At 37.7% G+C, this 16,188-nt stretch overlaps 1 protein-coding gene across 5 annotated transcripts in view; it reads left to right on the top strand.

Moving 5' to 3' along the window:
• LOC114047382 (probable C-mannosyltransferase DPY19L3) overlaps nt 1–10,624 on the top strand; it is a 92,706-nt gene extending 82,082 nt beyond the window's left edge. For all 5 annotated transcript variants that reach the window (XM_027868213.1, XM_027868211.1, XM_027868210.1 and 2 more), the window contains 3 exons: nt 3,394–3,526; nt 6,081–6,239; nt 7,359–10,624. In XM_027868213.1, coding sequence (XP_027724014.1) covers nt 3,394–3,526; nt 6,081–6,239; nt 7,359–7,520 — 454 coding nt within the window. In that variant the 3' untranslated portion in view covers nt 7,521–10,624. The remainder of the gene's footprint in view (nt 1–3,393; nt 3,527–6,080; nt 6,240–7,358) is intronic.
• The last annotated feature ends 5,564 nt before the right edge of the window (nt 10,625–16,188 follow it).

The following is a 16,188-nucleotide window of genomic DNA, read 5'->3' as shown; positions in this document are numbered from 1 at the left end:
CAATTTCCAGTTCTTTGCCACCACAGAGAGAGCTGCCGTAAATGTTTTGGAACATATAGGTTCTTTTTCCATTTCCCTAATCATTTTTGGATATAGACCTAGCAGTGGTATTGTTGGGCTAAAGGGGATAAGCAGTTTTGGCATGATTCCAGATTGTTCTTCTAAATGGTTGGATCAGTTCACAATTCCAACAGTGTTTTAGTGTCCCAATTTTTCCACATCTCCTCCAACATTTTTCGCTTTCCCCTTCAACCATTTTAGCTAATCTGATAGGTGTAAAATGATATCTCAAGGTTATTTTAATTTGCATTTCACTAATCAATAGTGATTTGAAGCATTTTTTCATATGACTATAAGTTGTTTTGATTTCTTCATCGGGAAACTGCCTATTCTGTCCTTTGGCCATTTATCAATTAGGGAATAACTCAGATTCTTAAAGGTTTGACAACGTTCTTTATATATTTGAGATATGAGACTTTTATCTGAGAAACTGTCTATAAAAAACTTTCCCCAATTTTCTGCTTTCCTTCTGATCATGGCTACCTTTGTTTTATTTATACAAAAATATCAATGTAATTGAAATTATCCATTTCATACCTCATTCTGCTCTCTATCTCTTGCTTATTCATAAATTGTTTCCCTATCCATATATCTGATAGGTAATATTTTCGATGTTCTTCAGATTTTCTTGTAATATTTCTCTTTATATCTAGGTCATGTATCCATTTTGACCATATCTTGATAAATGGTGTAAGATAATGGTCTATGCCCAGTTTCTGCCAGACTGCTTTCCAGTTTTCCCCAAAATTTTTTACCAAATAATGAATTCTTATTCCAAAAACTTAACTCTTTACATTGTCAAATACAAGGTTACTGTATTCATTTGCTGCTTTAAGTTATATGTCTCCCCTGTTCCACTGATCTGCCTTTCTGTGTCTTAGCCATTATCAAATAGTTTTGATAATTACTGCCCTGTAATATAGTTTGATATAGATCTGGTACTGCTAAATCTCCTTCCTTTACATTTTTTTCATTAGTTCCTTTGATATTCTTGACTTTTTGTTCTTCCAAATTAATTTTGTTATTATTTTATCTAATTCAGTAAAATAATTTTTTGGTAATTTAATCAGGATAGCATTGAACATATAAATTAGTTTAGGTAAACTTGTCATTTTTATTATACTGGCCCTGCCTACACATGAAAAATTAATATTTCTCCAGTTATTTAAAATCTGGTTTTAATTGTAGAAGAAATTTTTTATAATTTTGTTTAGAAAGTTTTTGAGTTTGTTTTGGCAGATATATTCCCAGGTATTTTATGCTGTCTTGAGGTATTTTAAATGGGATATCTGTTACTGTCTTGTCTTGCAGGGGTTTGTTTCTGATATATAGGAATGCTGATGATTTATGTGGATTTACTTTATATTCTTCTAATTTGCTAAAATTATTAATTGTTTCAGCTAACTTTTTAGTTAAGTCTTTGGAATATTCCAAATATGTCATCATATTATCTGCAAAAAGAGATGGTTTAATGCCTCATTCTCTATTTTGATTCCTTCTATTTATTTTTCTTCTCTTATTGCTATTGCTAGGATTTCCAAAACAATATTGAATAATATTGCTGACAGTGGGCATCCTTGTTTCACACCTGATTTTACTGGGAAGGCTTCTAGCTTATCCCCATTGCAAATAATGCTTGCTGATGGTTTTAGGTAAATGCTTTTTACCAATTTAAGGGAAAAAATCCATTTATACCTATACTTTCAAGTGTTTTTAATAGAAATGCATGTTGTACTTTATCAAAAGCTTTTTCTGCATCTATTGATATAATCATAGGATTTTAAAACTTTTATTATTGATATCATCAATTATGTTAATAGTTTCCTTACGTTAAACCATCCCTACATTTCTACTATAAATCCGACTTGGTCATAATGTATAATCTTTGCAATATATTGTTGTAATGTTTTAGCTAGTATTTTATTTAGGATTTTTGCATCTGTATTCATTTATAAAATTGATCTATACTTTTCTTTCTCTGTTTTTACTCTTCCTGGTTTAAGTATCAGTATCATATTTGTTTCATAAAAGAAGTTTGGTAGGACCCCTTCCCTTGTATATTATTCCAAATAATTTAATATTGGAATTAATTGATCTTTAAATGTTTGATAGAATTCGCTTTTAAATTCATCTGATCCTGGTGCTTTTTTCTTAGGAAGCTATTCAATTTCTTTTTCTAAAATAGCTCTATTTAGATGTTCTATTTCCACTTCTGCTAATCTAAGCAATTTATATTTTTGTAAGTATTTTTCCATTTCACTTAAATTGTTAAATTTATTGGCATATAATTGGGCAAAATAACTCCTTATAATTGCTTTAATTGCATCTTTGTTAGTGGTATATTTACCTTTTTCATTTTTAATACTAGTGATAGTTTTCTTTTTTTAATCAAATTAGCTAATGCTTTATTTTATTGGTTTTCTCATAAAAATTATTTATATCAGACATAGAGACATTACCTCTTCCTGTCACCCATTAGAAGGTAATCTCTTTGAGGACAGAGACTGTACCTTTTTAAAAAAAAGTATCTCTAGCATGTAGCATAACAGATACTTCCCATAGATAGTAGGCATTTAATAAGTGTCTTAGGAATGGGTGAAAGAGAAAGGAAGACAGATAAGAGAGGATGTCTTTTTTTGGAAAGTTGATAATGGTAATACCATCTCTGCTGCTGGGTTGGTAATTTCTTTCCATGATTTTTATAGATTCTGTCATTAAAGACTCACTCAAGCAAAGTGTTTGTGATCATTCTGTCCTTAGAACAGAGCAAAAACCTTGGGACTCTGTTCTTGTTGTCAAGCTGTTGTTTCAGGACTCAGACTCGCTCTTAGTAACAGATCATATTCTGTATTACCCTAGATGACCTTTCACTTTAGGCCAATCCCAAGGAGCAGTGAATGTCTCCTGAATTCTCTTTGATGGGTCCTGACAGCAAAGAAAAGCTTGTGCTTTAAAGACGATGTGCCAGACCCATGAGCTGTCTGTTGTAAAAGCAGTTTGTTATGCTACATAATTTGTTATTTAGCCTTTGGCCTCAGTTTCTTCATCTGTAAAATGAGAGGATGGGACTAGAAAATCTCTAAGGTCTCTTGCTGCTGAAAACATGTTCCTATAAGTTTGTTATAACTGGTACTTCTTGGTAATTTATTCTGGCAAACTATTGAACTTCAAACCAGGAACCAATGTAGTGTAAATGTATCTTGGCTTATTTGTTCTTCCTAATTCCAGACATGTTAACATGATTGAATAAGTTCGTAAGAATTTGTTTTTCATTTTTCTTTTCTTGACTCAATAACACTTAAGATTTTCTCACAATTTGGAAATCATGTTTAGATCAAACACTCCCAGGAAGGCTGTCTTTGCTGGAAGCATGCAGTTGTTAGCAGGAGTCAAACTGTGCACAGGGAGGACCTTGACCAACCACCCACACTATGAAGATAAGGGACTGAGAGAGAGAACAAAAGAGGTCAGTGCCCTCTCAGGCTTTGCATTGGGTTTTTGGGATGGCCCGCCAAGTTTGTCCTAGTTTCCCTTCTGTTTGGTGTTAAATGGAATTTCATGCAGGGTGCCTATAATTTGGAGTTTAGAGGAGCTGAGAATTAGATGAGAAAATGTAATCCAGAGGAGTCACCCTTTAAAATTCTTACATTCAATTCATTTCAGCAAACATTCATTAGTCACCATCTAAGTACAAATCACAGTACTAGGGATACAAAGACATAAACAAAATAGTCTGCCCCCAAAGAGTTTACATTCTATTGGAAGGATACAATATTTATTGTATAAATGTGGCATAAATATGAAATAAGAAAATTGAAAAGGGAAGAGGAGGAAATCAAAAAAGACTTCACTGAGAAGGTGGCCTCTTCAAAGGAAGATAAGGATTGTAAGAGGTAAAAATGAGGAAATAGATAATTCAAGACCTGAGTAATGACTTGTGCCAACATACATAGGCAAGAGATGGAATATAGGTTCTGGACCAAGTTAGACCAGTTTGGCTGGAACAAAGAATTGATGATTGGGGACAGTATAAAATAAGGCAGGAAAAATAAGTGGAGGCCAGATTGTGGAGGGCCTTAGATACTATGCTAAGCCTGTGCTTTAAGATTATTTTGGCAGCTGTGAACAGACTGGATTAGAAAAGGAAGTGACTGGAGGAAAGCAGACCAACTAGAATGCTTTTATAGTTGTCCAGGTGAGATAATGAGGGTCTGAATTAGGGGCGGTTTTGCGAGTAGGGAGAAAAGGACAGATATGAGAGGTGTAGGGGTAGAATTGAAATGGCTTAGTAACTTATTGCAAATGGAGTTGAGAAAAAGAAAGGAGTCCCCACTCTGGGTTTACAAAACTGAGTGGATGGTGGTACCCTAGTAGAATTTGGGAAATGTGGAGATAAAGTATTAGGGGAGAAAATAATTCTATTGTGTTTGAGATGCCTGTGGAACATCTGGAAGGAAATATGTAGCATGCAAATGGAACTATGGAACTGGAATTCAGGAGAGAGCTTAAGACTTGAGCTATATAGATTTGGGAGTTGTTGTGTAGATAATACTTCAAGCCATAGGAAGTGATGAGATTTCTGAGAGACAGTATGTAGAAAGAAGAAGAAAGGGCCTAGGACAGAGCCCTGGGGAACACCCAATGCTGAGGGCACAGGAGATGAATTAAAGGAGACTGAGAATGAGTGAATGATCATCCAAGATAGGTAGGGAAGAACTGAGTGAGAACAATGTCACTGAAGCCAAAGGAGGAGAGAATGTCCAAGAGGCAGAAGTGTTCAGCAGTGTCAGAGGCTGCCTAGAGGTCAAAGAGAATAAGGACTGAGAAAAAGCCATTGAGTTAAGAGTCTGTTGGTAACCTTAGAGAAAACAATTTCAGCCAGGTGGTAGAGTAGAAAGCTAGACTACAAAAGATTGAGAAGTTAGCTGTATAGCATATAGAGGGAGCACATTGAGACTAGGAGATTGGCAGTGAAAGGGAGATATGGGATGATATGAGAGTTTGAGAGGATATCAGGGTCAAGGGAAGGTTTTATAAGGATGGAGTAGACCTGTGTGTGTTTTAGTTAATGGGTAAAAACAATAAATAGGAAAAAGTTTAAAGATATACAAGAGAAGAAGTTACTGGTTTATTAACATGCTTAGGTGAGAGAAAGGATTAAATCAAGGGTTGAAGGTAGAAGGTTGGTCTTATCAAGGAGAGAGGTGTCACCTCTTCCTCAGGGATAGGAGGGAAGGAAGAGAAGACGGGTGAGCTTCTAAACTTGGACCTTCAGACTGCTGTGCAGACTACCTGGCTCTCTTCACCGGATTCAACTCTTTGCAAACCTTAAAGCACTATGTAAACATTAGCTGTTAACAAGGGAAATGAAACCTTTAAAAGGTAGAAATATTATGGTTGTATGAAATCAAGGGATTGGAATTAGAATGATTTTGGTCACTTTTAAACTTTCAATTTAAAAGTGATGATTTGAGGATGGGTTTTAGTTGGTTTCAAAGCCATTGCTCTGTACTCAAGCTTCCAGCTTCCATGCCATGCCTTTGCACAGTGTCCTCCATTCTTAGAATCTCCTCTCTCCTTATCTCTGCTTATGGAACCCCTAGTTCCTTTTCAAATGGTTCCACTTCTGTGCCACCAACTCCCATGAGAAACCTTTCTTGATTCTCCCAATTCTCAGTGCCTGGCCCCTGAAATTACTTTGTATTTGTTTTGCATTTACTTGTGTATGTGTTGTTTCTCTCACAGTAGAATGTAAGCTCTTGAATGAAGGCAGGAACTGATTTTTGTGCCTCATTCATCTGTCACAGTGCCTGGCACATAGTAGGTGCTTAATAAATGTTGAATTACATTTAATTGAAATTTTTGAATGTATATTTTCAAGTAGTTGTATGTTACAGGCATATCACTAGGGATTCCCTCTCTCCTTTTCTTCAGCATGGTCCTATTAAAACAAGCATGGCGTTTTTCCTACTGATACACTGAGTGTATATTCTTATACCATTTTCTTTCCATTTTGAAAGGTTTATCAGATATATGCGAAGAGATCTCCTGAAGAAGTTTATTCCCTCCTGAGGTCCTTTGGCACAGACTATGTCATCTTGGAAGACAGCATTTGCTATGAAAGAAGGCATAACAGAGGCTGCCGCCTCCGAGACTTGCTTGACATAGCTAATGGACATGTAAGCACAGTAGTCACTCTTTTTACAGAGTATCTTCTGAGAGGGCAAGAGGTCACAACTAATAATGAGTTCCTTAGCAGGGTTTCGTGGCTAGTCATTAATTTCTACATTATAGCATCATATTAATAAAACATGTGTAGTCCATGCATAAGAGTAAGGCACTAGGAACCTACTGGTTACTAGACCATGCATGCTGACTTGTTTTCCTAGGAATGGCAGTGGAAGGGCCCTGTAATGGTGTTCGCAGTTCTTGTGACCAGTGCCACACATCTGAAGAAATGATTTCCTGGTCTGTAACTGTGGTACAGCAAAGTGGCTATCCTTAGCCACCTCCACGAAAAGAGTGCGTGGTACTCTGCTAGGCCCTGGAAAGAACAATCAGGAGAAGGACCTCACCTTTTAGGAATCTGAGTTCCGTAAGAGACAAGAAAATTTGCCCAGCTTGCTTTCTGTTTCATATTATTTATTGTTTGAGACAGATAGTAGATCATGGGAGTGAGATATAAAAGATACAGTCTTATGACTTGTGCACAAGAAGTACTACATAAATATTCAATGAATGACATGAATGAGGCATGAAGGAATGAATAGGTTTAAGACCATACTTTTGCTCAGGAGGTAAGAGGGCCTGGAATAATCTTTGTTAATGCTTTTAGTGAGCCATGACCTGAAGATCCCTGGGCTTAACAGATTATATTACTGTGTCAATATTTACTTTTTTTAAATATGAGCTTTTCTTTCTGATAAGTACATCATACGTCATGGCCATCTTTACATGTTTTGGGAGCTAACAGGAGAAATCTTTATTTTCTTAGAAAAGACAATGTGGTACAAGTGAAAGAACTGGACAGAGTCAGGTGACCTGTACTATGTTACATTCCTTCCTCTACCACAGATGGTGTGATCTTGGCAAGTCCTTTTGGCAGGTCTAGGCCTCAGTTTCCCCACATGTAAAATGAGGGAGAAGTAGATGATCTCTAATAGCCTTCCAGCTCTAAAATTAGAATTGTAAAATTTTCAGCTTAATTTTACCTCATATATAATTCCTAAAGGCACCTGATATACACTCATGACTTTGCATGTTTTCCAAGTTTACGTGAGTTTTCATCTTGGTCATAGGTAATGGATGGCCCAGGAGAGAATGATCCTGATTTAAAGCCTGCCAAGCACCCCCGATTCTGTGAAGAAATCAAAAGAAACTTGCCTTCATACTCTGCACACTTCACCAGAGTGTTTCAGAACAAAACATTTCATGTTTACAAGCTGTCTAGGCACAAGTAATACAACTTTTGGTAATTCTTTATTCTGATCCAGGTGAAATTTCATTCTTTTGAAGCCCAACATGATGAAATTCCTGTGTCTTGAGTCAGTTTTGAGCCTTCACCAGACTCGTGTTGCTTTCCACACCATTTTGAATAGCCCCATTCTGTAGCAACAAACAAGGCTTCATGGTAAATGAATTTCACCTGTAGTTTAATGCTGTGAGGTTTAATAAGTACTCTAGAAGTTTACATGAGTGTTGATATTTTTTGAAGGTATTTTACATAAACTGTCTTTTTCTTTTTGTCTAACTTTTTCCACTGGTGTTCATTGTGTTGAGTGTAAACAAGTTTCTAACAGTGATCTGGAACTTTGTTGTTTGAGCTGTTTCCAATCAGATGGGAATACTGAGTCTGCTTAGGATTGGAAATATTTTTAAGCTTACTTTGAATTTTATTGAACTGAATCAAGTGACTTTGTAACAGAATTAGTGAATAATATCCTTTCAATTAATTATTACATGCTATTGAAGTATTATATACACTAATGATGGTGTGGCAGTTAAAAAAACAAAGTTTACTGTTCTATTTTTTTCTGTAAACTTTACAGACATTTCCAGTTTCCATGCTCTTAGCATTCAAAAATTACAGTGGCTCTGTGTATTTATTTGATACTTTTTCCATTGATATGTGTTTGAGCAAGCACTTCAGTAAAATGTATCTTTTATTAAAAACAAATTTTTAAAGTAATAGGCACAGAAGAATATTACAATTAAGTGTCTTGGATTCTTAGAATGGCAGAAAGTGTGTGTAGGAAGATTGTTTTGTTTCATAATAGAATATTCAACTAGAATTTGTTTTATTACTATTTGGTGTTTTTGTTTAAAAGCACATTTATACTCTTTTAATCTTTTTCCTTCCATTAATATTATTTTGTTTCATTTTGTACTTGTTTTAAAATTGCCAGGTTTATTAACTTTGGTAACCTGTGTTCCGGTTTTAGCTTTTGTATTTTTACAGCTTAGTACCTATCTACTTTTTAAATGTTGTCTTAACTATGTCACTATTATGGTATTTTTAGGCAAACTGCATTTTCATACCAAGTGTGACTTATGTCAGCTCCAACCTTAATGAGGTACCTTCTATCTTTATTTTTTTTTCCTTTCTGAAAGGTAATTAAGTGCCTCTAAGTCTACCCCAATACCGAAATACTTGTAACCAGCCCTGGTAGTATGTATACCTGTTCAAGAAATTTCAGATGGATTGCTGTTAGAATTAATTTCTAGTGAAGATATAAAAAAAGATGCTGCTAAAAACATATTGTATATTTAATTAAATCAAGATGGCTAATGAGATTAACTTTCACCACTGCTCTATGCACCAATGCCAAATGATTTAAATACCTTCCCCTTGTAGTTGTTCTTAGGTACATTACCAAAGGGATTGAGATGGATATGTCACATGTTCAAATAATTTTATATTCAGTAAATACTCATTAAGCAGCATTCAGAATCTTTCTGCACTTTCATGTTGAACACAAAAGGATAGTGAGCTTTTATCAAAACTTATTTAAATCAAAACTTGACAGTATAGCTGGGCTATTAAATTGTGCATCCAAAGCTCCTGAATCATTTCTTTCCTGTATCCCTTAATGAGGTTGGAGTCCACTGCAGTTTAACATAATACAATAATAAAACATTTTAATCAGTATTAAAACTTTAATTAAGCCAGTAATGATGCATGCCTGTTGTAGCTGACAGCATGGGTCAGTAAGTTCTTCATTGAGTGCCTTACAATAATTTAAAATCAAGCACATGTAAGGTACTGTGTTAGACTGTGGGGTTCAATTTTTAAATCATCAGCCCTCTTTTCATATATTTGAACAAAACCTAAAGCATCCCACAAGTATTCATCTGTTCCTTTTGAGAATTTGGTTGTAGATTTACCACCTTGAGAAATTATCTGGACATTTTGCTGCTATTCATTGTCACATAGATGGCACAAGATGCTTTTCTTTTTTTAATTAAGTTTACATAACAGTAACGGTGTTGCCAAATCATTCCATGTTGATCAAGTATTTTCATGGAAAATATAAAGTGCCAGAAGAAAAAAAAGTGTGCCAGACAGAGCCCACACATTCTTATTCTTTCCAAGACACTGTGACCGTGTACAGTAGAATTTTTTAATTTCCTAAAAGACAGATCTCCCAGCTATCACCTGGACATTTTCAGAGCTAGAGTCAGAGCCCTTTTTATAATCTCTCCGTGGCATGTACAGGAAGGGAGCTCAGGCTAGTGGGAAGAAGAAGGAAACTCATGACTTGAGGTTTGTATCTCTAGGTTGGCCACCACCCTGGAACCAGCTGCTGCAGATCCCTGAGTCTCCGGCCTTCCTAACCTTTACCTTAAATAGATGAGCAATTAGTACTTGGAGAGAGCCTCAAAACCTAGTATTATCTTCAAATGAATGGGTCTTAGTGCACCAGAAGGTGGCTCTCACTCCAAAGTTTGTAGCTGAAAGATCCTAAGTCATTAATGCTCTCCACAATTTTTCATTGTCCTTTTCTTTAAATGATTGGAGTATATTTAAGGTCTTCAGTAGTAGAATGGTAGTCGTATAAAACTAGATGTGACCAGGATTATGAGCTAATTCATAATATTGTTCTAAACAGTGCAAAAGACAATTATTTTTCCATCAAATCAATTATTTTTATTTTCCCTTTTTTTTTCCTAAAGAAAACAAAATTGTAACAAGTCCCTTAGGAACTTCGTGTCAGACACAAAAACTATGGTAAAAATTTACCTTAATTTTGCAAAGATTCCCTTTTTGGGTTAGTCACAACCTTGTAATTAAAAGAATGAAGTTTTGATACACCTAAATCAGCAGTTCTGACAGATGTGTCCCATGGTATTATTTTTCAGTACAACCTTTAGGCCTAGGTGGTTAGTACTTATCAGGTCATGGAGAGAGGCTTTTTGATGAGAGGGGAGCCTGTCAACTTTCCTGTGATAATTGGCTTTCTGATTTAACATCCTATGGGTGAGATCTTATAGAAAACTGTTTTATAATTTGTTATACTGAACCATGTGAAGATTGTATATTAAAATAAAGGTCTTTTAAATCATGCAAGAGAAGTGGTTTTTATTTCCCTCAAGGCCAAAGCCTGAGGAATCTACCTACGTCTCTGTGCTAGAGAGAGGTGATCACTAAGGACGGAAAAGGGAGGGTCTTTATTTCATTTGTCAGTTTTTTAACTTTTTATTTTTGTTTTAGTCAACCTTGGCCAGACAGCTTTCTATTAGCTTGGGTTAAGTCTTTAGTTTGTAGCTATAAAGATAAAAATGACAGTACCTACCTTCAGGGAGTTCACTTCTACCAGGGGTAATCTAGTTTTTGCAACTTAACAGTGGCATAATCAATTCTGTGCTTAGTAATAAGCCCGTATGACGTTATCCGGTATTAGCTGAACTACATGGTCCAGAACTAGGTCCCGCTGCCCTCGTCAGGCTACATATGGAGTATTTTGTTCAGTTTTGGTGCCTCAGTTCAGATAGAACATTAACTAACGTATCTAAAGAAGGCAAGCCAGCTAGTCACAGGACTCAGAACTATGTGGAAGAAAAGAGATCACAGGATTTAAAACTGGCACTAGCCCCTGCATCTCAGCCATCTGTCCCTATGGCTCTGCTTCCCACTCCCCACACACCTGCCCTTTATCGACCCAAATCACAGTTTTCCATGAGGTTGGACTTCATGGAGGACCTTGAAGAGTCTAAATCAGAGGTGTTAAACACACAGCCCTCTGGCTGTGTTGTGGTGGGAGCACTATAGAGTACAGCTCAAATAGGATGAAAATGTTAACTGGGAAATAATTAACAAAAATACAGTAGAATAATATTAATGTGGTTTGCTAAGCTGATACGTGGCTCACAGGGAACCTTATTTTCAGTTTAGTGGCCCGTTTCTATTTGAGTTTGACTCCATTGGTATTCTAAATCACCTGTGTCCTTCTAAGGACCTCGCCAGTCACCGATACTCTGCCTGGTTTATTCTTCGATGGTTAGTGTCTTCCCACTTCTTCATATTCTCCCTTCCCAGTGATTCTGAAATCTCAACTGCCTCCATACAGTCCCCATCTCCATTCCCAACTACCCACTCATGTGCTCTCATCCCTAGCCCGATTATGTTCCACTGCTGACCTGTGCTGTTTGGAACACCTACTCAATAATTAACAAGCTTGCTTTCTTAAACTTTTTCTTTTCTTACTCCTTCCATCTTCGGAAATTCATCCAGACAACACTGTATCCTTGGCCACCCTTTAGCCGCTCCATCCCTAACTGCTTATGGTGGGAGAGTCTGAATACTCTTGGCTCCCTGTTACCACTTCCAGACTCTTTTTGCAACCTCCCAGGCTGCGAAGCTCACTCCTTATCAACATAACACCCATCTAGACGCTAGTGTCTGTTATCTATCAGCCCCCAGGACATCTTTCTCCAAAGAGTTTATACTTGGCTCCCTGACTTTCTAACCTCCATGCCCAATGCCTTCTCTCATACTGGGGGACTTCAGTATACAAACTGATATTCTCTCAAGTACACTCGATTTTCAGCTCCTCGGTGGATTTAATTCTCATGACCCACTCTTCTACTCTACACAAAAAGATGATGATACTTTTGATCTTGCTGTCACAAGAGTTCCACTTCTGTGTTCATGAACTCTAAAATTCTTTATCTGATCAGAAACCTTTGCTTCTTCATCTTATTGCTGACCGTACCTGGCCAAATCCCAACCTTGGATTATTCCTACAATCTGCCTCCTTCAGTCCTAATCATGTGCTCCTGAATGAAACTGGAAAAAATCACAAAATCATACTGATTGGATCCACCGTAAATTTGTTTTGCATAATCTCAACCAAGACCTCATTACTGTAAGGCAATCTCTTCACCTTCCTATGTTGATTCAATATCTCACTACAGCAAGTATTCTGAGCACTTTTATGCTTCCTCAAGCCTCGCTTCCACTTCAGCTGAGAACTTGGCCTCATCACACACACAAAATAATGAAGAGAGCCAGAGCTTCCCTTCTCACCTCCTCATCTCACATCCCTCAGGCACCTTCCCACACTATCTCCTCCTTCACTCTTGTCTCATGTGTGAAGAGGTTGCCCTTCTTGCCAAGGCAAACCTCCCATTGTGCATCCTTCAGTCCCATCCTAACCTGTCTTCTCTAGCAGATTTTACTCACTGTCATCCCTGCTGTATCACTAATCTTCACTCTCTCCCTATCTACTGATACCTTTACTGCTGCCTACAAACACATCCATGTTTTCTCCATCCTTTAAAAAAAAAACACATTTTATCTGACCATCCTTGCTATAGTTTCTTTTATTTAAATTATTTATTTTTAGTTTTTAACGTTCACTTCCATAAGATTTTGAGTTTTTAAATTTTCTCCCTCTCCCTTTCTTTCCCCCTCCCCAAGATGGTGTGTAATCTGATATAGGCTCTGTGTATACATTCACATTAAGCATATTTTCAAGTTAGTTGTGATGTGTAGAAGAATTAAAACTATTGGGAGGAACCGTGAGAAAGAAGAAATAAAACAAAACAAAAGGAGAGCAAGCAATATGTTTCCATCTGCATTCAGACTCCATGGTTCTTTTTCTGAATGTGGATAGCATTTTCCATTGTGAGTCTTTTGGAGTTGTCTTAGATCCTTGCATTGCTGAGAAGAGCTAAGTCTATCAAAGTCTGTCATCCCACAATGTGGCTGTTACTATGTACAGTGTTCTGGTTCTGCTCATTTCACTCAACATCAGTTCATCTATGTCTTCCCAGGTTTTCTGAAGCTAGCTATATTTTCTATCACTCCTCCCCTCTGTTAAAACTCCTTGTTAAAGCAGTCTACAATGGGGCCTCCACTTCTCTCTCTCTCTCTCTCTCTCTCTCTCTCTCTCTCTCCTCTCTCAACTGAAATCGCTCTCTCCATTTAGCAGTGATCTCTGAATTACCAAATCTAATGGCCTCTTCTTTCCAGTGGACCTTTCTCTCCTTCTTGATCTTGGCAGCCTTTGACATGGTCAGTCACCCTCTTCCTGATACTCTCCTCTCTCAGTTTCTGTAACACTGCTCTTGGTTCTCTTTCTTCTCTCCCTGAGAACTGTACCTTCTCAGTCTCTACTACATTTTCATCCAGGTAATGCTCAGTAACCATGAACCTTTCAAGGTTCTCTCCTAGGTCTGCTTCTCTTTTCTCTTTAAACTAGCTTCTTTAGTGATCTCTTCAGCTCCCCTGGGTTCAGTTACATCTTTGTGCAGGTGATTCCTAGACCTACAGTAGGCAGCCCTAATCTCTTCTAAGTCCTAGTACCATATCACCAACTGGCTTTTCGACATTTCAAACTGGCAGTCTTATGGGCATCTCAAACTCGGTATGTTCAAAAGAGAACTCATCTTTCACCTAAAACCCTCCTTTCTTCCCAATTTTCTTATCACTGTTGGTACCACCATCCTTTCAGTCACCCAGACTGGCAACTTTGTCATCCTCTATGCTTAATTCACACTCACCCCACATAGTCTGTTGTCAAACCTTGTTTTTACCTTCACTTGTCTTATATACATGCCCTTCCTGCCATTCACCCTAGTGAGGCCCTTATCTCGTCTCCTGTTATTGTAATAACCTTCCAATTGGTCTCCTGCCACAAGCGTCTCCCCATTTCATCTTCTGCTCAGCTGCCAAAATGGTTTTCGTAAAATGTAGGTCTGACCTCACTATTCAATAAGCTTAATGGTTCCCTTTTGCCTTTTGGATCAAATATTGAATGCTGTTTGGCACTTAGAGCCTTTCACACCCTGACTGCCTGCCACCTTTCTAGTTCCCTTATACTTGACCCCTCCATGCACATAGGATCTAGCTCCCCCGGTCTACTTGCTGTTCCTCATATGGTTGGGGTTGGGGAGAAAAATAAATATTTATATGGCTCCTACTACATGCTAGACACTGTGCTAATTCAATTGGCGTCTCATTTGGTTCTCCCAACAACTGCAAAGTAGGTGCTATTATCCTTATTTTAAGTTGAGGAAACTGAGGCAAACAGGTTCCAGAATTTGCCCAGGGTCATGCAGCTAGTGTCAAGTTGTATTTGAGCTCAGGCTTCCTGACTCCAGACCCTCCATTCTGTCTACGCCACCACCTACTTGTCGCAAAGTGCCCCATGCCTGGAATGTTCTCCCTCCTCCCCTTTGCCTGTTTTCTAGCTTCCCTGACTTCCTTCAAGTCTCAGCTCAAATCTGCTCCCCACTACTGTGCCCTGAGTTGCTAGTGCCTTTCCTCTGAGATTAGTTTCCATTTACACTGTGTGTGTGTTTGTGTGTATGTGCAAGAAGTTATGATGGCAAAGGACAGTGTGCAGACTAAGTTCTATTGTGAGAACTTGGCATTCAAGAGACTCACAAATGAGCTGGCTGTTGAAAAGCTAATTCATGCAGCATTATTGAGAAACTAGACGATTTGTCTGTTTACAAAGTAGCCCTAGAGAATGAAGCGGGCCCTGTCAGGGCTATTCACTGCAATCACCTATTACCTGTAGGCGAGTTAGCTGGACTTTCTAATGAGCAGTTGGAGGGAACTGTTGGACGCTAACCTAGGAAAAGGCTGAGTGAAAGAGACTGCAACTCTACCAAGACTTTCAGACTCAAGTATGGGCATTGAAACTGATATATCTAGTGAAGAAAGCTGTATCATCACAATGCAAGAGAACTAAACCCAGCAGCAATTGCTTTCCTACCTAAAATTGCTACAGAGACCCCTAGGGTACAGATTCGACACACAGAACAAGAACACACTGTTAGCCGCCTTGGCACGGCTGCCAGCCCAGGTGTAGACACGTTAGTCTATAGTGATCCTGATATCAGCTGCTACCTCTGGCCTAGGAGCTGAGAGATCAGTCAGTGACAACAGAACCAGGACTATTAGACAAGTCCCTAGATTATATTACAGGTAAATCTGAAGAAATAGTTACACATGTATCTAAGTGACAGTATTCACATATTACCGATGTGAAAAGGCCTTGCATGTAATTGCCTATGTTTATTGCACACATGTGAATTATTGCATGTTTGAGCATATATGTTTTTGCTGTTACAGTTATTTAGCTATTTTGTGGTAAGTTCATGCTATAGCGTTATCTGTTAATTGTGTTTATACTACTGCTTATAGTTAAGTTGTAATTTTTATATAAGCCTATTAATAGTATTATTGTTGCAGCTAGTTAGCTTCATTTTGCTAGTTAGCCATACTTTTTGCTTTTGACTGATTACTGTATACTACGGATATGTATGTTCTTTCAAAATGTGCGTGTGTTATGTGTGTTATGTAGTTCTGTATGTTGACCCTGGAGTATCCGCCCAGATGATGCTCTGTAGGGTACCATGTCTATTGCATGTACTACTAATTTGCATGCACTATGCATTTGTTTTATTTCACTTTCAATAATACTGAAGGATGATTACCTGGAATGCTAGGGAAATTGCCCTTGCTGTCTTATAGTAATGATGCTTGTATTTATAGTATAGAGTTGCAGGTTTTGGACTTGTCCCAACTGATCTTTGCAAGGGACTGCAATAAATTTTGGTCTAGGGGAAGAATATAACCTGAGTCCCAAAACCTATTGGTGTGGGATTCTCCCCTCA

The sequence above is a fragment of the Vombatus ursinus genome, unplaced genomic scaffold, assembly GCF_900497805.2.
Source record: "Vombatus ursinus unplaced genomic scaffold, bare-nosed wombat genome assembly UNPS02014786.1, whole genome shotgun sequence".
Classification (NCBI taxonomy): Eukaryota; Metazoa; Chordata; class Mammalia; order Diprotodontia; family Vombatidae; genus Vombatus; species Vombatus ursinus.
This window is presented reverse-complemented; position numbering and strand designations above follow the sequence as displayed.